At 38.8% G+C, this 23140-nt stretch overlaps 1 protein-coding gene across 1 annotated transcript in view; it reads left to right on the forward strand.

The window, feature by feature from the left end:
- TLN2 (talin 2) overlaps window positions 1-23140 on the forward strand; it is a 158703-nt gene that overhangs the window by 74244 nt on the left and 61319 nt on the right. The window contains exons 8-22 of the mRNA XM_080351330.1: window positions 803-930; window positions 4212-4275; window positions 7795-7899; window positions 9740-9895; window positions 10746-10847; window positions 12964-13040; window positions 14689-14869; window positions 15271-15384; window positions 16003-16111; window positions 16802-17010; window positions 17829-17927; window positions 18823-18990; window positions 20469-20763; window positions 21539-21705; window positions 22720-22848. Coding sequence (XP_080207456.1) covers window positions 803-930; window positions 4212-4275; window positions 7795-7899; window positions 9740-9895; window positions 10746-10847; window positions 12964-13040; window positions 14689-14869; window positions 15271-15384; window positions 16003-16111; window positions 16802-17010; window positions 17829-17927; window positions 18823-18990; window positions 20469-20763; window positions 21539-21705; window positions 22720-22848 — 2103 coding nt within the window. The remainder of the gene's footprint in view (window positions 1-802; window positions 931-4211; window positions 4276-7794; window positions 7900-9739; window positions 9896-10745; window positions 10848-12963; window positions 13041-14688; window positions 14870-15270; window positions 15385-16002; window positions 16112-16801; window positions 17011-17828; window positions 17928-18822; window positions 18991-20468; window positions 20764-21538; window positions 21706-22719; window positions 22849-23140) is intronic.

The following is a 23140-nucleotide window of genomic DNA, read 5'->3' on the forward strand; positions in this document are numbered from 1 at the left end:
TTTTAGTTTTTAAAATAATAATAATAAAAAAAAAAAGCTTAACAAAATGTTCATTTTTTATACTTGCAGCTGATTTAAATGGGATTGATCTAAATTACATTTTTAACCTCTGAAGCAGAAGATAAAGATGGCATTGCCCATAAGACTGCATTACATTTTTCATGTATTTTAGAAGACTGTATCAAACTTAGCTGTACTCCTGCCACTTAGATATTTCTTGCACGCTACTGTTATGGCAGTATGTGTTAATACTGACATGACATTGTTTGGTATATGGATAGATGAGCCTTCTATTGCCAGACGTATAACATCCATCATCTTCTGTGACCACTGGAAGGAAGGAAAATGCTGCTTGCCTTCTCCTGTTGCCATTTCTATAATAGTAATCTGCTTTTACTAAGTATGCAGGTCATTTTTCCCTGCTGTTGCAAGGTGATAAGATAAGAGCTTTTATGTGTTTGTATGTACACATACATATATATCTGTATATATGTGTGTATGTGCACTTAAGTGTATATACATATGTGGTACTTTATATATATGTGCAGCAGGAGGTAGGTGTCAGGTCATCCTTTTGATGGAAGTTACAATGGTGGTTTCAATAAGTCTCTTTAGATATTCACTAGAAAATAATCCAGCCTGTTGTTTATTTTATTAGTCATAAACACATCCAGAATGGAATAATAAAGACATTCAGACAGAGAAGTGTGTTGCTGAATTTTGTGTTGAAGTTTCCAAGGAATTTCAGAGATGTAATAGTTATTTTGGATGTCCCTGACCTGTGTTTGCTTACTTTCTGTAGGCTCGTGATGACATTCTGAATGGTTCCCATCCTGTCTCCTTTGAGAAGGCCTGTGAGTTTGGAGGCTTTCAAGCACAGATCCAGTTCGGACCTCATGTAGAACACAAACACAAACCTGGATTTTTAGAGTAAACACTTCTAACTTCTAAATTTGGGTGACCTCAAGTGTAACTAATGTTGAGTTGCCACAGACTAAATGCATTTTAGTACTCCATGCAGAGGTAATCAGATTGCGTGTTTTCTGTAGCGATCTCCCTGTGAAAGGAACCTTATTACACAAATCTGCAACCCCAACTGATGAGGGGAATTTTGGCAGTGGATTGTTAGGCAGCACAGGGCACCAGCTCCCCCCAGGGTGCCATTTAAGTATGCAGCTGGATTCCCTAACCACCTGGTAATGTGAGAGATCTGGGATTTTGTTCTTAGAAGTCTACTACTGCCAGCATTTAGTAATGCCATGTGTGAATTATGCGTACATCAGTATGTATCACAGATGTTTGATTTTCTAGGAAAGTACATGAATGGAAAGATGCTTTGTCATTTGAATAAAGTTAACATTGCTGTGTGTAGAGGTTAAGTTTTCCAAAGCTGTTAGTGGCATTAATCAGTTGTTCAGATTCAGCCTCTCATGGCATTGTACAAAAGGAGATCTAGAATTGTGCTCTTTGTTTCAGAGGTGGACTGAAGTCCTGCTTACAAGTGACCCATCCTTAAACCTTTATTGTGATTCCTACTTTATTGCTATCAGCAGGGCAAGTTTAGTTTGACTGAAATTTTGAGATGTCTTGTTTTTCTACCAATTTTAATTTTTCTGTTTGGTTTGCCTGCACTGGAATTAACTTGAGGGCTGGAGTCTCAGGAAAGGAATGCAGGAAGGTTAAAGAAAGCTATTTACTGCACAGCCCATTAAACCTTCCCTATATATGACGGTCATAGATACCTTAACGGGATGGACAAAACAATGGGCACATTTTTAGTTTCTGTCATGTTTCCACTGGCTGAGTGCTCAGTGCTGACTCTTAGACTTTCTTTGTGAGCCTGAGCCTGGGGTTTACTCTATCACAGGGAATCGCTTTAAAATGACAGCTTGCTTTGGAATATGCAGTGCTGCAACATGGGTTGTTTGAAACACTTCACTCCTGAAAGGTTTTCCTGAAGTACCAGTTCAGTTATGCAAACAAACCATGTGAATAAGCATCCTTCAATTCCAATTAATAATCAGCTTTTCTTTGTACTGTATGTTTGTTTGCTGCTGATGGGCTCACGAACCTTTCCTAATAGAGCTACTGATGTCTCCACGAATTATGGAGACCCTATGTAATAACTTCAGTGTGCTCTTAATTCTTATTCCCTAGAATTGTGACCAGTTACGCAACAATCTTCCTCTGGGACTTGTCCATTGTCTACTTATTCTTCCCTTCTCCCTCCACTCACTCAAGAATATTCCTGCAGGAAACCATTAGGGTATTGCTTCATGACAAGTGTGTCATGGTAATGATTTCAAGAGTTAGGTGTTCCCAGCAAACTTAACCAGCAAACTGCTGTACAGAGTTCAGTTGCTTTTCAAATAAGAAAGTAATTATGTTTCATGTTAACTGTATACTCTAGCTCAATATGTGAAATACATTTGGGAGGTGTCCATTCACTCACCATTGAAACCTGAACGTGCTACAGATTCCCCTAAGGAGAGTCTGTCAGCTCATACAGAAAACAGCATGTAACAGAGTAGTATTATTTCATAGCATTGTTCTGAAAAAGCTTAGTTTATTTTGCCGTGTCTGTAATATGTTTATACAGAGAGATCTTTTGTATCCTTTTTTTGTCATTGATAAATGATTCCTGGCACAGATGAAGATTATTGCCTGTGTCTTGTCAGCCCTTTCGTATTTGTGGTTGGAATTTCCTTGAAGCTCATGCCAAAATAAGTTGTGAAAGCTCTTAAACTATCAAATGGCAAATAGTCTTCCCTTCATGCCCTTCCTCATATAGCTGGAGTTTTGTATTGTACCTGCACTGTGTTTAAATTTGCTGCAAGAATATCTAATAAAGAGCTCATACTGTTCATATGCAGATAGGAAAGGATCAGCTAAAACTGCCCACCCCTGCTCTTTCTTTCCAAGCATGCTTGGTGACCAATAAGCTCAGTTCTTTAATCTAGCCTATTTTACGGTTTTAAACTGTCTTTTTCAAGAACATTGGATATATCTTTATGCTAATGAAAAACAATCAGTATGTTGGCATTGGTGTATAATTTGTTTTAAGAACCATAGGAACAAATAGTAAATTCAGTTAAATAAACACTGCTCACTATTAGATTTTTTTTTTCAACTGAGTTCACTATCACATTGTCATAATGTGTAATTTAAGAGGTTAAAGAGGGCTAAATGACAATATGTCCCAGGTGGTTTTGCTAACTCCAGTAAACAAGCTGCTACAGAAAGTGAAACTATTGTTGCATCATAAAGGATATATCATGATTACAGGTAGCATTAAAATAATTTCAGTCTGTTTACAACTAACATTTCACCTTTTCAGTTGGGGTGATTACTTGTCTATTGATTGAAAAAATAATAGACAGCAATACAAAGAAAAAAAGTCTGATCTAACTGCCAGTTACATGTGCAAGAATATATCAATTGGTGCTTAGATCATAATTGATACTGATACGTTTTCAAGTTGGGGGATGTTTGGCTGAGATAAAGGGTTTATTTTATTCTGCTGCATGGAGGTACATGTGAGGTGTTTAAAGATTCTTTCGGACTGAATTCTACCATGGAGTCTGAACTTGTTTAGTTTACTTTGTGTTCAGAGCCCCTCAGAATCTGAGTGCTACAGAAATTAGGACTGGTAATTTATGACTGGTTTTGAGATGGTGACTGTTATTAAGTATCCACTTAAAATGGCTTTGCAGTTTTTCAGTAAATTATTAGTGTTCTAACATTTCTTGGAAGACATAAAGGAAGAACTTGGTCCTGCACATCAGTAAATCAAAGTGCTACTTTAAAGTAATAGCAGTGTTTCAACTCAGACACAGAGCTGACTCAAGCTTCAATGTCCCCTTCTTCCCCCAGATTACAATATTTAGATGTGAACCCCTCTGAACTGCTGAGAGAGATTGTATAGTTTAAGAATGGAATGTGTCACAGCTATTATTTACTTTTGATGACTTTTCCAGACATGAAGAGGTATTACATGGGGATGTAACTAAAGTGTTTTTCTTAATTATGTAAGCTATTATCTTGCGTTCAAACTACTTAGCCAGAGTTTTGTTTCATTGTATAGGTATTTTATGCCCATTTTAGGAAGCTTGGGGAAATTTTTGCCAATAAAGGAGCATGGAAAGTATCTCTCCTCAAGAAGGCACCATTAACTATGGAAATGTTGGTTGTTGTTTTGTTTTGTTTTCTAGCCTAAAAGAATTCCTGCCTAAAGAATATACCAAACAAAGAGGGGCTGAAAAGAGAATATTTCAGGTAATTTTGAGGCTGAAAAACCTATTATAGCTTCACTTCCTTTATAAGAATAACAAGCTTTCACAGGTGTATACTCTGTATATACTCGAATTGTATAACTATCAGAAAATTAAGTGTAAAGAATCTGACAGCTTTTTTTTTTCTTTCTTCAGCAGATTTATTGTCCTGATCCTTTTTTCTTCACTGATGATTTTTCAGTGTACTTTGTTGAAGGGGAGAGTGAATATTGAATATTCTTAAGACCTTTTTCTCAGTTGCATTAAAATGTAAGGATATGTATTTGTACTAAAATAGAAGCCCATTTAGGAAAACCAGTTTTAATTTCATGCCTTCGTTATTCAAGCATGAACTTCAAGTAATACGGTGTTCTGCTAGCTAATGCTTGAGTTCAGTGATATTACTGGGAACCAGTTGGGAAAGACAAGCAGTTGAATATAAAATGTGCTGATGCTGTTGGGAGTCATCTCAGAGTTTTCATGCTGTAGATGCACTAAATATTTGTGCTTACTGGAAGAAAAGTTTGGCAGTACAATATAAGCTGAAGAATTCTGAGGTCAACAGCTGAAATCAAATCGTATGGTTTCTGGAAGGACATTCCAGTGATTTGTGATCTCAACTTGAGAGACAAGTTGAAGAGCAACAACAGGTCACATACTTCCCTGTGTCTGTTACACTCCTCATCTAGGAATTCTGTAATTCAGGCATTCTTTTCTACCTAGAGCTTGTAGTACTTCCATGTAGATGAGGATGTCTAACACTGTTCTGAATACCTTTAGCTGGTGCCAGTGATGTTGTAGTTTAAGCAAAAAAAAGATTCACTTTGGAGTATTGCTGCCATGCTATTTATAGGATGTGATTTTTGCCAATGTCCAAATATAATCTCTGAATATTATCAGCCATTTCATACTTTGGTGCGTGGCCATTAAATTCATCAGTGAGGGCACTGATGCTGGGCAAGGATACAACAGCAAAGTAGAATCAGGAAGCTGTCTTTTGGAAAAAAACAGCTGTTCCCCTGAGTAATAAAATTCTAGAGTTTGGCAAGTGTTTTTTGCCAAATATTCCATCTGCAATGGTGACATTTGGGCTTCTTGCTCTTTCAAGATCCTAGTTGTGTTCTTTGTGCTGAACTTGACAGATATGATCAGTCTATGCCTTTGGATGCAAAAGAGGTTTTGGAGTTGCAGTTGCTCCTCCCGGTACTCCTCTGTGGAACATTGTCAAGGTGGTAACAAAATTGGAGTCGGGAAGTGTTTCCCATGTCCTTGGTGCTCCCCCTGCTGCCATCAGTCAGCATGGAAGAGATGGCAACCAGCAGTTCAGAGGAATGTGAGGGGCAGCTGGGGTGTGGTAGGGAATCCCACAAACCATATGTAAATTCAAGACGTTGGGATAGGATTTTCAGCAGACCAGTCTCAGGTAGGAGAGCAGATGCTGAGACAAAGTTTGAATAGGCAATGTTGGTAGTTGTTGTTTCTTACAGGTAACAAAGTTTACTAATTAATAAAATGTTTAAATAATAAATAGAAATTGAGTTTCAAGACACACCTGGATGAGTATTTCAGGATGAATGGTTTAGAAAAAACCTTGCTTCTTCCTCACCTGTAGGATTTTTTTTCATGAGTGAAAAAATTGTGGATAATGGTGGAACTGGCAAAAAAAAAGCCAGTCTGTTCCTGAGGGAGAAAAAAAAAGGTGGTGGGACTTTTAAATTGTTTTACAAAGCCAAGTAAACAGGCTTTACTTGTATAAAACCAAATGGTGTCAAATAGCAGCAATACCTAGAAATCGGAACTGTTTCAGAAGGGATTTAAATGTACTTTCTCTGCGGTACAGATAGAATGGATGATGGTGAAAGAGGAGTGTTCCATTTGCACAGGTGGTTTATGTTCTCTGATGTGAGGAATTATGGGGTTTGCCAAGTTTTGGGAAACGAGAGAGGTGCCTGAGGACTGGAGAAAAGCAAATGTCACTCCAGTCTTCAAAAAGGGTGGGAAGGAGGACCTGGGTAACTCTAGACCGGTCAGCCTCACCTCCATCCCTGGGAAACTGATGGAACGACTTCTCCTTGGTGCCATCTCAAGGCATATCAGGGATAAGAGGGTCATTAGGGGCAGTCAACATGGCTTCACCAAGGGCAAGTCGTGCTTGACCAACCTCACTGACTTTTATGAGGACATAACAAGATGGATGGATGATGGCAGAGCAGTGGACGTGGTCTGCCTTGACTTGAGTAAGGAATTTGTCACAGTCTCCCACAGCATCCTCACAGCTAAACTGAGGGAGTGCGGTCTGGATGATTGGGTAGTGAGGTGGACTGGGAACTGGAATAAGGGACAAAGCCAGAGAATTGTGGTCAATGGGGCAGAGTCCAGTTGGAGGCCTGGTTCTAGTGCAGTGCCTCAGGGATCAGTAGTGAGGCCTATATTATTCAATATATTCATCAATGATTTTGACGAGGGAATAGAGTGCACTATCAGCAAGTTTGCTGATGACACCAGGCTGGGAGGAGTGGCTGACACGCCAGAAGGCTGTGCTGCCATCAGAGACCTGGACAGGCTGGAGAGTTGGGCAGGGAAAAACTGAATGAAATATAACAAGGGAAAGTGTAGAGTCTTGCATCTGGGTAGGAACAACCCCAGGTTTCAGTATAAGTTGGGGAATGACCTATTAGGGAGCAGCATAGGGGAAAGGGACCTGAGGGTCCTGGTGAACAGCAGGATGACCATGAGCCAGCACTGTGCCCTTGTGGCCAGGAAGGCCAATGGCATCCTGGGGTGTATTAGAAGGGGGGTGGTTAGTAGGTTGAGAGAGGTTCTCCTTCCCCTCTGCTTTGCCCTGGTGAGACCGCATCGGGAATATTGAGTCCAGTTCTGGGCCCTTCAGCTCCAGAAGCACAGGGAACTGCTGGAGAGAGTCGGGTGCAGGGCAACAAAGATGATGAAGGCAGTGGGGCATCTCCCTTATGAGGAAAGGCTGAGGGAGCTGGGTCTCTTTAGCTTGGAGAAGAAGGGACTGAGGGGTGACTCATGAATGTTTACAAATATCTAAAGGGTGAGTATCATGAGGATGGAGCCAGGCTCTTCTCGGTGACAACCAATGATACGCCAGGGGGTAATGAGTTCAAACTGGAACACAAAAGGTTCCACTTAAATTTGAGAAGAAACTTCTCAGTGAGGGTGACAGACACTGGAACAGGCTGGCCAGGGAGGTTGTGGAGTCTCCTACTCTGGAGACACTCAAACCCGCCTGGATGCCTTCCTGTGTAACCTCATCTGGGTGTTCCTGCTCCAGCAGGGGGATTGGACTGGATGAGCTTTTGACGTCCCTTCCAATCCCTGGCATTCTGTGATTCTGTGTGATACTATCTTGCTAACATTTTTAGCCAGTGTTTTTTTGAATATTCCAACTGTATTGGTTATTAACTAAGCATCCTTAAACAGATAAAAGCTGTAACCTTTTTCATTTGTTTCCAGAAAGCATTGTTTCTGCATAAATGATACTGAACTCTTGTTACAGGAGCACAAAAACTGTGGTGAGATGACTGAAATAGAAGCCAAGGTGAAGTATGTGAAGCTAGCCCGTTCCCTGCGGACCTATGGAGTGTCATTTTTTCTTGTTAAGGTAATGTAGATTTTGCTGACAATATTCAGTGGTTGGTTATGTATTACCTCAAATTCTGTACTAAGCAAAGGTCAAAGATGTTCTTTCATCCTCCTTTCTGAAAGCAGCATTTGAAAAAAAAGTATACATTGTTATGTGGGACAGAAAGTAAATTACTACTGCTGCCAGGAAGAAAGTTGTGTGTCCTGATTTAATTTCTTTAAACTGAAATATCTTCTTTTTTCTTTTGATTACCAAGCGCTGTCTTCAGAAAAACATTCACCAAAAAATCATAAATGATTCCTGTTTATAAGTTTAATGATAACATGAATTGCATGCTGAATACCTGTATCTGAAGAACAACCTCAACAGCTGCATGATCTATTTCTCTTAATTCTTACTGAAAAACAGGTCATGGTCTTAAGGCTATTGAAGCAATTTGGTACCAAGATACTGTCAGTCTGTTGTGAAAATGGAACTGAAACATTAGTGCCCAAGTATTCAGTAACCACTAACACAGAATGGAAAGGAGGCTAAACTTAGGCAGACATTTTCATTCTTAGGTTCCCACAGTTACAGTAGAGAGTCTTTGCAGATAGCTGAATATCGATAGGTTGTCTTGTCCTAAAGTACTTAATTATCCACAAATTCTAGTGAAGCCGATAGAAGGTGAAATTGCAACGAAAGTGTATGTGTGGAGGATAATACTATTAATATGTTATGCTTTGGAAGAGTTACCTTGTCTTGCTTCCTTTATGGGAAAAGATCTTGTTAGGGGCATTAGTGGTGAAAGGAGTCTGAACTTTCTAACAGAGCTTGTTCACCTAAGTTGCATGTTAGAAGCTATGCTCAATTTATGTTATGCAGTTTTCAGTAACTAAAATAATAAAACTAATAAGCATGCATATTTAGAAAAAGCTGCAAATTCAGTGGGGATTTAACATAATGTAGCTGACTTTTATAGTAAAGGTAAAAGTATCTTTGTATTTTTCATGACTATCTTGCGTTGTTTTGTCATAACTTAAAGCAAACAGTAACTGTATCAAGTAACCATGTCATGAAACTTCTATTGGAAGGAATAATTGGTCTTTTAAAAAGCCTACCAAATGGCCTACTATGTAAATAGGAATTGATTTTTTGCGGCCTAGTTAAATTCAAGGGAATGGGATATATAGATTCCTTTCTATTATATGATGGATTTTATGTAGCAAATTGTTAGCTTGGGCCTGCGCTCTTCAGCCTTGGAAAACAAAAAGGGCAGAATGTCCAGCAAATAAGGAAACATCATCTGGCAGCCCCCTGTGATACTTGCATGGGTTAGGATGTCCTCATGGATTGAAACTAACCAAGATTTCAAATCTGAAATATGGAACAAATTATCTTGCCTGAATTGTCAGCCACAGTGGGCCTTCCTTTTCTTTATCTCTTCAAAAATTTTATAGAGAAATGGTGAGGGCAACCTACCTTCTTAGCCCTCCTGATGCCAGTTTCCCATTCTGCTTCTCTAATGTGGTTTTACAGAGGAGGTCTTGGGCCTGCTGTCATGCTTGGTTCTTTTTTAAAGTCATTTACAAAGATTTGTTACCACAATCCCAAAAATGCTTCTGTTTCCTGGAGGAGGGAAAAGAGGGGAGTGTCTTTTGAAGTGCATGGTAAAGATCCAGTGAAGAGCAGAGCGTCTTAATGCTAATGCATTGCTTGCAAATCACTGTCTGTGATCAGATAAACTGAGCCTGGAGTTTTAAATGCTCTCATCTGCATGCCAGTTGCTTCCTTTTGCCAGTATATTCCGTCATACTTTTCTTTTTTCCTATGGCAAGCTTTATTTGAATGAAAAACTGTATTTTACACCTTGTTATAGGAAAAAATGAAAGGCAAAAACAAGCTGGTTCCTCGTTTACTGGGTGTCACCAAAGACTCAGTGATGCGTGTAGATGAGAAGACCAAGGAAGTGTTGCAGGAATGGCCACTGACAACTGTGAAACGCTGGGCTGCCTCACCTAAAAGCTTCACGCTGGTAATCTTTTGTATATATTCAAAAGAAGAGGGATCTGTGTGACAAGGGAAACAAAGATGGACTTATACTCAGAACAATTTATTCAATGTAACTCATTCTACCTGTAATTTTCTAGCATTATATAAAGTCACTGAGTCCTAAGCTATTAAACTGGCCCATATTGGTGTCTAGGGTCAATCTGTATTTTGATATTTCTAGACAGGCCAGTTCCCCAAAAGTACTGTTTAAATATTTTCCAAACCCAGTGTTTAAATCTACTCTGTGCAGATTTAATGCACTTTGTGACTTGCAAGATATGAACATAAACAAAGCTAGATGGTTCATTAATACTTTTAATAGTTATGGTTTTCAATAATTTTCATGTATGTGGGGTTTTTTTCAGTTATTAGGCCCATAAGTGACAGCTGCAACAAGAGTATTTTGGATATGAAAAGGTGGTTTAAAGTGGTAGAACAAGAAGTAGTGTCTAGAAAATTATATTCACTTTAATCATGTGCATCCAATTTCCAATTGCATGGGTGATTATGCTTTAGAATAAGATTCTAAAGACTGTTCTCCATCCTTCAGTTACTGAGTCTGATAAAGTCAGAGTAAGGATCTCTTGATCCTCTCCCATTTCAACTTATGAAACAGCTGTGATTAAGCTGCAAAAAAAAAAGTGTTCTTCCCCTTTCCTTCCTTACCCCTCATATAGACTTGTTTACTGTCTTGGAGCAGTTTCATTGTCTATGCGAATGTCTACACAAACAATCTTTAAAATTTGAATTCTCTTACTCATATAGGGTACTGTTTCTTCATTGATTACTTTTGATTTTCAAAGAGGTTTTTTATTTTAACTCTTTTCCTTCAGGATTTTGGTGAATATCAGGAAAGCTATTACTCAGTACAGACCACTGAAGGGGAACAGATCTCTCAATTAATTGCAGGTTACATTGATATCATCCTAAAGAAGGTATAGTATTAAGATGACATGTAGTAAAAATGCAATAAAAATCACTGTACAGCAGTGCAAGAGCTCAAATGTGTGCAAGCTGCAGTTTTCTTTCTCTCATGAATTCAGTGTTGTACCTTATGTTTTGATGGTATTTACCTTTACCTTTAAGTAACATAAGCTTTTTCTATTAAGTGAGTGCTTCTGGAAAATATCAAGGCTGTTAACTACCGGGGTAGTACGGGTCAGGCTCGGTACAGCGCGCCTGGCCTTCGTTTTTTTCTCTCTGGAAGGTGAACTTTGCCAACAAATGTGAAGCTGAATGGCCATTCTCTAAGCATGTTGTATAGAAAAGTAAGGTGTTTTAAATAGCACTGGTTGTTCCTTGACAGATTCTTAGTCTATTAAGGTTCAACCAAACTGCATCATTATTTGCTGTAATATATTTTAATAGTAAAACAAAAGACAAAGATAAGCAGCTTGGGATAATTTATTGCCTTTGTTCATGCAAACAGTGTAGGATATAACATCAAATGTTTTGTAATCAGATGTTGAGGAGGATTACCAGAATTCATCACAGTACGTGCCTTTTTCTCTGCTGTCAGTCTAAGATTTAAAAAAAATCTTAGACTGCAGGTTTCTATAGATGATTCAAAACGTCATTCTAGCTCTTAAGCTTCAAAAATAGCTTTGCTCTCTAATGCCAAATGATAACAGCCTTCCTGTCTTGATAGAACACAGATGTGTGTATTTTCATTCCCTTCCAGTCCTTTGATTTCTTCTTCACAAGCTGCTGACACAGCCAGTTCTAAAATGAACGAATTAGGAACATGTTCAGTGACCAACACTCATGGTGTTTCATGATGCTATGAGAGGCATGCAGTTTCCAGTTGTCAGTCCCAAGTTACCTCTGCAATGTGTGCCTTGAACTATGGTTTATTGCTCTCAGTTGTACAATGTTAATTCTTGGTGTATGTTGGACTGTTCCAAAATATTTGCTCTGATGTGGATTGGTGGTGCAAGTTTTTTCTGCTAGAGTATTATTGGTGCAATACTCCTCACCTGAAACTCTTCTTGTCCTGCAGTTTTAGTGATAGGTCATTAATCAGTTGACAGGGAACCCTGAACTTGAGTAACTTTTACTGTGTTTTAATATAGATAATTTTTTTTTTACTTCACATTAATATGGAAGTAAGGCACAATTTTGACTAGAAATAGCCAACTTAAGTTCATGGATAAACTTAAATAGGAAGAACTTTGGGGAAAGTTGGGGGGGTTATGTGTGTATAGATGTGCATGAAGAGTTCCTGTTAAATGTACCAAAGGTCACAGTGGATGTTTATTTATACATGTATGTATTCAGACTACAAATCACATAACAAGGTCGCAAGTGGACAGTATGTTTGCACTAGGTCACCAGTAGAAATGGACTGTTTTTAAAAGGTGCTATTTTTGTGACTTAAAGTAGTTTCCTGTTTTCTGGTCGTTTGGGCTTACTCCCCTTGTGTATAGTTACCTCCCTTATGCCACTATAAAAAAGCACCTCGAAAAGTCACATGTGCAGACTGTCCAGAAGTTTGAACTATGGTAAAATAATTTGGATACAGTATTAAATTTACCATCTTTCTTATGGTTCTGTATCTCCTTGTGGTAGGTAGCACCATATAGTAATATTTCAAGATGCTAAATATGACTTGTAGCTGAATTCTAGTTAGCCGAGTCAGCCTGCTGTTCCTGAGTTAGGAGAGAATGGGGAAGGGGATGGTTCATGTTCTATCTGTGCTGGGATTTGCTGTAGTTACTTATCACTTGGTCCTCAGAACAATTTTTTTTCCTTTCTGTGAGAAAAGACAGCACTTCCTTTCTAGCACTTGGTTCAAAAAGGCACCGGTAGGCTTTTTTCCTTTATGCACTCTATCTGCCAGAGCTTAGAAGTTGGTCTGTTAGATGCTGAAAGGCACCTCTTTGGAGGTGGAGGTTATATGGTTGTACACTGCCGAACAGTGTGGTGTTCAGCACTGGGCAAGACTCTGCGGACAATTAGGCTAGGCTTGGGATAAAAAACAAGGAAATGTTGGAGTGAAAGAAAAAAGCAACACGTTTAACTTTTTTTTTTTTTTTTTTAATTCCCCTCCAGAAACAAAGTAAAGATAGATTTGGGCTTGAAGGTGATGAAGAATCAACCATGTTGGAAGAATCTGTTTCACCTAAGAAGTGAGTGTATGCAACAGGAGGAAACAGTCTTCATTTCAGAGTGATAAGCTTTTAGCTGTGGTAGTTATTTTCAAATGAAATACTACAGTTACTACTTTTAAAGAAAAAAAATTACAGGGTATTTCAGTAGAAAGAAGTACTATCCCCAGGCAATTCAGCAGGCTCCTAGCTTTATTTGAGGATTAAAGAATAGATATTTGTCTTCAAATTGTTGGTTAAGGTGACCAGCAGTGGTACCAGTTTGTGGTCACTTGACCCCTAAACAAAGGAACTCAGGCTGTAATTTAGTAAATTGCTGGAGGTGGGGGGGAGTAGTGATGCAGAACTGAAAATTTGTATTTAGGTTTTTTTGCTTGTGTCTGCTGCATCCATGGTTTCCAGTACATTTGACTCCTGTCAGTTTAATTGTACACTCTATCATGAACAGACTTGGCTCCTGTCATCAAATCACTTTAAACGAACCAGTGAGATGAATGGTGTTAGTAAGATTTTAGTACTAGGAGGTCAGACTATGGTTCTGATGGGAGAATACAGAAAAAAGAGCTGGCCATACTCTTGAAAAAGAATGTTAAATCTTTTCTTGCAGTGAAGGAATAGAAAGAGGTTTGTGACATTATAAGCTGTAATGAGCCACTCAGCTCTCTTGTTCAAACTCTAAGGATGGCAGTGCCAGCAGCATGTATGTATGTGAAAAGTCTATTTGATTTATTGTTAAACATATGGTTTATGGGAGATAGACTTGTTAGATACTTGGTGTGGACTTATGTGAAATTTCAGCTTTTGATGCATCACACATGTCCAGAAATGCTTTCTTTTGACATGGCCCTTTTCAAATAACTTCCAGAATATACTGTTAGCTAAGTGCTGTGCAGAGAAGCTCAAAACTTGTAATAGACAAAAACAAGATTTTTCACAATTGGAGTTGATTTTTTCCCCAGTAGGTGGTTGTTGTTCAAGCCAGAATTCCTGTCAATGCTTCTAGCTATTAGAGCTTGAATCATATTTAAATATGAGTAGTGTATCTGGCAAAGTGGTTCATGACCATGGATGAGAGTAATTTTATTATTCTTGAAAGAATCCTGCCTCTCAGCCCATTATTATTATCTGATAGGCTGCCAGGTTATTAGCAACTACTGCATGTGCATGTGTGTATAGAGGGAAGAATGAATGCTAGTTTCTATCCCAGATGTAGCAATTGCTTGCCAAATGCATCTCCACAGAGTTCATGCTTCTGTTTTCTATTGATTGACCTATGATACAACGGAAACAAAGCAGTCGTTACGCCATAAACCTTGTTCTGGTTCTGTCTGTCATTCATCTTAGAGGGTTAAAGCCATTGTTCCACATATACCAAAACTGTCCATTGCTTGCTTTCCCTAGAGCCTGCTCATCAGTGCTATTAATATGTGATCTGTCAAAAGCCCTAGATAATTTTTTTAATATGCTAGAAAATGGTTAGGAAAAAAAAAAAACCACCAACAACTGTTTTCCAGCTTTACCAAATGTTGTGAAATGCAATTTAAAGTCCTAAAGGAAGAACATCTGGCAGAACTTGATTTGCAGGAGCTAACTAATTTCCTCTGTGTTGAATTTTTTGTGTGTGTGTTTTTGTTTGGTTTGGGGCGTGTGTGTGTGTTTGGTTTTTCAGATCTACCATCTTGCAGCAGCAGTTCAACCGAACGGGGAAGGTGGAGCATGGCTCTGTGGCACTACCAGCTGTTATGCGTTCAGGGTCCAGCGGCCCAGAGACTTTCAACATTGGCATCATGCCTTCTCCCCAGCAACAAGTCACAATTGGTCAGATGCACAGAGGACATATGCCCCCGCTTGTGAGGAACCTCCTCGTTTTGCATTTAAAGCTTGTCTGTGGTACAAGTAGTCAGAAATAGCATGTTATACATATTACTAAGAGCAGGAGGAGGCTATTGAGTATGGCTTCCTGGCTGTCCTACTGAACACAAGTTTGGGATATACCTGAAATATTTAGGGTATCACATTTTGATCTCCTCATTTTCCTTAAAGCCATCTATCTCTTCCAACCTTCTCTTCCAAACACTCTGAGGAGTGTTAGCGGGCTCTGATTTCTATTGTACAAGGGAAAAGCTATCTGAAATGGCCTGGGGTGGTGGTTGGATTGTTGTTACTCACTGTCTCTTCATGCATATGTAACATCTGCTTGAAGTGCCACTTGGAACATAGCACACAGTCATTGCCCTGTTCTGCCTTTCAGACCTCAGCTCAGCAGGCCTTGATGGGGACCATTAATACCAGTATGCATGCTGTCCAGCAGGCACAGGCTGACCTCAGTGAAGTCGATAACCTACCACCTCTAGGGCAGGACATGGTGAGTTTCTCTAATCCCTTACAGAAATGGATCCTTTCAGGTGTTCACAGATCAGTTTAGTCCAGTTCCTGGATTTAAAGTGCTATGACTAAAGCTTATAAAATGGGATTTAAAATGTTGTGCTCTCTAAGAAACTCATGTTCAGTGTTCTACCTAACTCTAATCAGTCTTCTGAGTTTAGTTGTAGCAGGCTTCCTTGCATAACCATCTCTGGAATCTCATTTGTTTCATATGTATATGTAAAACTGAACACTTGCTACGGGTAGTATTTATGTTGGGAGTGACACAATATGATTCTGTCATTCCTGATCCAGATTAGGACAGGAGGACAGATCAAGAGAGCCTTGCTTGTGGGGGACTGTCAGTCAAGTGTTCCGCTTCATGGATGCACAGTTAATGACATTTACTTTAAAAGGGCAGCTGTTGAAATGTGGTAGCAATTCTGTAGTGAATGATTTGGCAAAAGAAAATGCTTGCTTTCCTGTTGTACTTTACAGGCTTGGTTGTTGTCCCATTTCACTTTTAAAGATTCATGAAGGGATGGCAGATTTGCATAGTATCCTCTCTTACAGAACCTCACAGCAATCCTTAATTCTTGTTTTTGTTATTGCTCTTCAGGCATCAAGAGTATGGGTTCAGAACAAGGTTGATGAATCAAAACATGAAATACACTCTCAGGTTGATGCTATCACTGCTGGAACTGCATCTGTTGTTAACCTTACAGCAGGTAAATTTCCAAGGGAAGGATTTCCTTGCCATTTCCTACTTATTCATCTGTTTAGTTCAAGTAATATAGGGACTGAGTGTGGGGCAACTGGAGAAAAAATTTCTACAAAATACCCTAGCGGATAAACGTATTGGCATGTGGAACAAACTCTCTGCCCCTCAAAACATAATTTTTGTATCCTCATTTTGTCTCTCACGCTAAAGGTACAACCATTGATAAAGACAAAATGCAGCTTGCTTCTTCAACAGTAGGTAGGTGGTGGTGGTGGTAGGTAGATGGTGTTCGCAAGGTTACTACAAAACAGCATTATCCTCTGACAGGTGTTAGAGACAGGCTATGTGTTCATTGACAGTGATTTTTTCTTCAGCAAATTATAAGTTGAATATTGGTTTACTTTGAGTTCTTTCAATGTTGAAAGGTAGGTGAAACTGTGGACTTGTCAGCAAATTGCGTTGAATGAGGAGAAATTCTATGAGAAGATAAATTTTCATAGAAAAAGAAATGTAGAAATTGGAAACATTATAGCATTTTTTTTTTTTGAAGTGACAATGAAATTACTTAGTAGGCCTTGCTCGTCTATCTTGAAATTTTTCTTTTGTCTCTCACGAGAGTTTAGCTTGTGGTAGTTGCCTTTTTTACCCTTTTAGCCACTAGAGCATTCTGATAATGAAAACAACATTTGCTTTACAGGGGACCCAGTTGACACTGATTACACTGCTGTGGGATGTGCAATTACAACCATCTCTTCCAATCTCACTGAGATGTCTAAGGGTGTGAAACTGCTTGCTGCTCTCATGGATGATGAAGTTGGAAGTGGAGAAGACCTCCTGAAAGCTGCTCGAACACTGGCTAGTGCTGTATCAGACTTACTGAAGGCTGTGCAACCTACTTCAGGAGAGGTGAATACATGGAAGCTTCTCAGGTCTCCTCTTTCAAGTGTATGAATTTGGTTTTTTTTGAGACATATTGGCTTCTAAGCCTCACTTGCTCAGTGCCATATAATGTCTCCTGTGCAAGCAGTTCTTTTAACTATTTCTTATTCCTTCATCTCTGTCTTTATGCCTTTAAGTCTTGTACCTTGATATTAGAATGTTCAATGTTATATGCAGAGGTTAATTGATTTGTGTAACAGTTAATTTATCTGGCCATTGTATTATATTTTAGAAATAAATTTCAAACAGTACTATGACTCAATTTAATAGGAAGTGGAGATGTACTAATTAATGATTTTTTTTTTCTCGACTATCTTTGTCTATTTTAACATATAAAATTACAAGTTTATCTCTCAATATTTTCCTAAGATGAGAGTAATACTGACCAGGAGAGACTATCTTTTATGAGTTGGGGTCTACAGACAGTTTGCCTTAGATCTCTTCTCTTCAGGTATTTGTTCTGAAGAATGTGAAATCTGATGTTTCAGACCAGTTGGCATATTGACCATCTATCCTTAATTACCCTTGGAGTTATTATAACAGTGTGTATTCAAGTTCTTCAAAACAATTTGCACATTCTATGGGAGTACTTAAAACGAAAGCTCCGAAATATGGATGTGCAGTTGTGCACATGTAAAAGTAAATATTTTTGCAAAGTATTTCTGTTGTGTCTATCTTTTAGCCATAATGATTGCATACTAATGCAGAAGTTCCTTGAGAAAATCTAAAATTAAAGTAAGCTCATTTTCTTTGAATTAATGTATTTCACCATTATATTTTTCCAGCCTCGACAGACGGTGTTGACTGCGGCTGGAAGCATTGGACAAGCGAGTGGGGAGCTACTCAGGCAAATTGGGGAGAATGAAACAGATGAAAGGTTCCAGGTAATGAGGGGGTTGCTTGTCACTGTCGGAGCTGTGCAGCTTTCTAGTGAGGAGGCCGCTGCATAAAACCAGACTTCCCGAAGTATGGTTAGGAAATGTTAACTGTAGTTAGCATCAGTTTCAAGTTTCTCATTGTTTACACATTGACTCCATCCCACTAAAAACTGAAATGTATAGAATGTGTAGCATTTTAAGTGGGGAAATGGGAAGATATTTTTGAACTTTTTTTATTGCAGGAATTAACATGAGCGTGGTTTTATTTTGCAGCTTCAGAGTTAACTAAGTTATTTTTAAATGAGAGAAAAATGTTCTGGGGTTTAAGACCTGTTTTGAGTTATATATTGGAGCAGTAATTTATAGGGCTATATTTATGTGATGGACAAGGAAATATTGTGGTTGGAAATGGCATTTTCAAAAATGGAGTGATCATTTTCAGTGCTATAAAGCACAATTAAGTTCTTGAATGTAGTATTAACTCAAGTACTGTCTGTCTTCAGCAGTTTGCTCCTTGAGGTTGTCATCCTTATTGCAGATATTTGTCACATGTTTAGGGGTGAACTCCAGCTGGTTTTGTATGAATAGGGTATTCTCAGGAAGTGAAGATAAGCACATTGCAATTTGGGACATAGATTTGTTCTCATGGACTCCAAGCCAATTAAAAATTTGACATTCCATGCTTGTTCAGTCCAGTAACTCGATCATGTAAAGGCAGAAATGGTCGCACTGAGAAAACTGTTTAGTTTTTGAGTAACAGCCAAGTTTGCTGCTTTACACAAACCAGAATGTTTAAGTTCTAATACAAGAGAACTTCTTACCTTCGGGAGATTGGTTTTTAATATAAACTAAATATATACTGTTTTGTTCATAAGATAAAGTTTTCCCTTTATTTTACCAGGATGTGCTGATGAGTCTGGCCAAAGCTGTTGCAAATGCTGCTGCCATGTTAGTGCTGAAGGCCAAGAATGTAGCGCAGGTCGCTGAGGATACAGTCCTGCAGAACAGGGTCATTGCTGCTGCTACACAGTGTGCACTCTCTACTTCCCAGCTTGTGGCCTGTGCGAAGGTGAGGCTCGCACTGTTGGTGAGGGGGCAAGGCGTTATTTTCAGTTTATGCTTCTGTGTATTCCCAGCAGTCTTGTGCAATATACCGTGTTACAAGGTTCATGCGGTATCAATGTTGTTGATTAATAAACTGTCACCTATAACAATGGCAATCAGGAGCCCAGAGGATGTGAGGTGTTGCTATAATATCCAGAGAAGATTCCATAGGTAACAGAGACCATCTGATGAATTATTAATTTTGATAAAATAAAAAAGTAAAAATATGTTAGTTTGAGAAGCACATCTTGCCTGGGGCATTGTGCAAATTTTCTACTAAAACCCAGAGTAAGGATAGCCTCACCTTATCTAAAGCTAAATATTTAAAAGTTGATATTCTTGCTGAAAGCAAAGCAGAGTTGTTGATCATTGATTTTCAATATTTTTTACACTAATTTACAGTAGCCCAGTTGTTTTAATAGATCCATTGCTTTTAACCAAGGACTGATTTTTCAGTCGAAGGAGTTGAGATCAGACCTCAAATTCTGAGGTCTGCAATTGGAGCATTACATCTCCTGCAGCCCTTTCTTTGCCTTAAAAATAGATAAATAAAATACCAATTTATTTTTAAAAATTAAAGAGTTTGCATTTGCTGCTTGGATGCTCCTTTTGAAGTCTTCAGTGCCATCTTTTACAGGGAAATGGGTATCCAACTGTTGTGGAACGTTCAGAAGGTTTATGTTAAAATTAATTGCTAATATTAGATATTACATTTTCAATATTTTCTACTTTATTTCTCTGGGTGCAAGGGCTTTTTGTAATACATGTGTATGCATTTTCACAGAAAGCAAGAACAAGTCCAAAGAAATGAAGTTCTTCAGTATGGCATAAGACACCCAGTGGCATCTTATTTTTCTCATAAGATATGCATAGTTTTCCTACTGCCAAAAGCTGTCTGGGTATGCTTGAACACAATGGGGGGAGCTGTTTCTAATCTGTAGATTACCAGGTTTACTACTTGTCTTGTGACTTCAGAAGTAGAACGTTGAATGGCTTGTGCCAACCACTACTTTTATTTAAATAAGAAAGAGCTGATAAGAAGGCATTCCAAACCCAGTTCCAATCAAGATTCTCTTTTATTTGGAATTCCAGGGTACAGAAGTGTGCAAGTGGATGTAGTTACTCTGGAGGAGTTTGGCCCATGCCTGCTCTCCAGAACCACTATCTAGTGTTTGCTCAGTTTAGCAGCTGCTGACGAAGCATGAAACAAGGTGGGGGTTTCCGTTCTCAGGATCTCAGCTGAGATTAAATTAACGATATGCAGAGCCCAGATTCCTAATCTAGATGTCTGAAGCTACATATTTAAATACTCCCAGGGGTTTCTGTCTAGGCAAAACACATAAGTTACAGAATAAAAACTGAACATAGGTGTTTCACTTGCTAGTAGCTAGAAAACCTGCAAATAAGCCTTTTCTGAATGCTTTGTGTCCTTTCTGTATGCAGGTTGTGACTCCGACCATCAGCTCGCCAGTGTGTCAGGAGCAGCTGATTGAGGCAGGGAAACTGGTAGACCGTTCAGTGGAGAACTGCGTGAGGGCCTGCCAGGCTGCCACTGATGACATGGAGTTACTGAAGCAGGTCAGTGCTGCTGCCAGCATCGTCAGCCAAGCCCTGAACGACCTCTTGCAGCATGTCCGCCAGTTTGCGAGCAGGGGAGAGCCCATCGGACGCTATGACCAGGCTACAGATACCATCATGTGTGTCACAGAGAGTATTTTCAGTTCGATGGGAGATGCTGGTAAGTTTCTCTAATGGACAGTAACTTTCTGTGGTTAAGAGTATTTGAAAAGAATGAGGCCTTGGACCCAAACATGTCCTAAGTTGATTTAATAGCCTAAAGAAAGGCAAAGGGTTTATTGGTTCAGATCTATTATGAAGGAGTTCAAGTGTATGTTTTAGTGACCAAATCAATTTGCTCTGCAAAGGGTACGTGTCCATTTCAGAAGCATTGCTGTTTTATTTCTATGCTTCTCCATGACCAGAACCTGACTCCAGATCCTTAAATATACACCTTATTTTTGGCCAAAATCACCTAATTGTTGCAGAAGCTCCTCTGACAGAGTTCTTAATTTAGTTTATATTAGACAGAAGATAATTCCTCAAAAATAACTTTCCCAAAAGAAGAACAGGTGAAAGATGGGTGATTTTTATTAAAGGAGTGAAATCTTCATTGTAATTTGAAAGCAAAATTATTAGTCTTCCTAGGCTAGGAGTTTCCCTGAACTGTATATTCAAAATTACTCTAAAGTATTAGTTTTTGGTTTTTGTCTTGCTATCTAGAATGCAAATGTTATGTTTTTTCTTTATCTTCACTGTAGTAGTTTCCTTAATTTATGTTGTGATCCAATATTTTGTTTATGAAGAATCTAAGTTATGAACTATTTGTGTATAATTTTCAAGTCAAAAGAATACTTCAGCAAATATAACTTTATTATCATCTTGTTGAGAGGACTTTTAAAACCAAAAATAAAATGTAGAGAGAAGGAAACTAAAAATGTACTTGTGTACCACAGGTGAAATGGTACGGCAGGCCAGGGTGCTGGCTCAAGCCACTTCTGATCTCGTCAATGCCATGAGGTCAGATGCTGAAGCAGAAATTGATATGGAGAACTCTAAGAAGCTTCTGGCTGCTGCAAAACTCCTGGCAGATTCTACAGCCCGCATGGTTGAAGCTGCAAAGGTATAAAGAAAATGAACTGAAGCTTAAAATTGTATGGCTATACACGAAGATAGGGTTATTTGGATAGATAGTTACTTCTATTCTTTTGGTGTTAAAAACTCTTCTTGCAGTGCATTGTTCACCTTTGTGCAGGGTGGCTGGAACTCAAGTCAACCAGGGCATTTACCACCAGCCATAATAGCTGTGATGCAAAGTCTTGTAGCAGTCTACCAATACAAATGGAGCAACAAGCGCATAGTAATCTCTTAGAAACATATCTTAGAAAGCTACTAACAGAGCAACTCTGCCTCTGTTCATCTTAAGAGCAGTTTCTTCCACCTGGGGAATCTTGCCTATGTTGTTCCCCATTCTACTCCCCCCCATTCTCACAAAAGAGGCAAATATCTAATCTTTCCTTTCTGTGCTAGAAACCTATTTAAATACACTAGGGAGGAATGTGCTCTTGGAATTGTTTCCCAAATCCTGCAGTTAAATGATCTTTACAGATCAGGGCCAGCCATTCTGCTAGGGCTCTGGAAGGTCCATATGTCTGGCCACAGAGCAAATCCTTGACCTTCCAGTACTTTCGCAGACTTCAAATGGAGAAAACCTATTGTGTTAAACCTCAAGGTCTGAACTGCTGTTACTGAAAGCTGTATTAAATTGGGAATTCTTAAAACTGTTTTTTTTCAAAACCTGCATTCATATAATCAAAGTACATTATTACAGACAGTAGTGGAAGCAGTTTGCAAAGGCTTTTTCTCCAAGTACCTAAGTAGTATATGAAGCAAATGTTCAACTCCCTTACTCAAAGTACCTGTTAATAGCATATACCGTAACAACCTTGCACTAGCAATAAATTTTCCACTTCAAAGTCTTGTAACATTTTAATGTTCTTCTAACATTAAGATAATGTAAGGGAAATAAAGGCTGATGTAGCAGACACTGTCTGGATCTAAAGCCTTGGTATTCATCTACATTCTTTCCAGGAACTTTTACTGAGGCTCATGGTTTTTGCTGTGAAATTTTGTGCAGGGAGCTGCAGCCAATCCTGAAAATGAGGATCAACAGCAGCGTCTGAGAGAAGCAGCAGAGGGACTACGAGTTGCTACAAATGCTGCTGCACAGAATGCCATCAAGAAGAAAATTGTCAACAGATTAGAGGTTGGAAAATAGATGAATTTCCAGTTTTGTCAATTTTGATAATTAGTATCTGTAGATAATTTCAAGCAAGTAGAAATGTATATTTCACTTTAAGCTCAATTCTAGAGTACAAGGCTTGGAATTTGAGATGCCAGCATATGATACTGTAATCATCAGAAAACTGAGCAACTTGTATCAGTGATGTAGTAAGCTGGGGTAAAAATTTTGCTCAGAAGGCATTAGCTGGTGGCTTAGTCATAAAATTAAAACAGGCTAAGTTTCAAACACCTGGGCTGAAACTATTTTAATTGAT

The sequence above is a fragment of the Nesoenas mayeri genome (genome assembly GCF_963082525.1).
Source record: "Nesoenas mayeri genome assembly, chromosome: 11".
NCBI lineage: Eukaryota > Metazoa > Chordata > Aves > Columbiformes > Columbidae > Nesoenas > Nesoenas mayeri.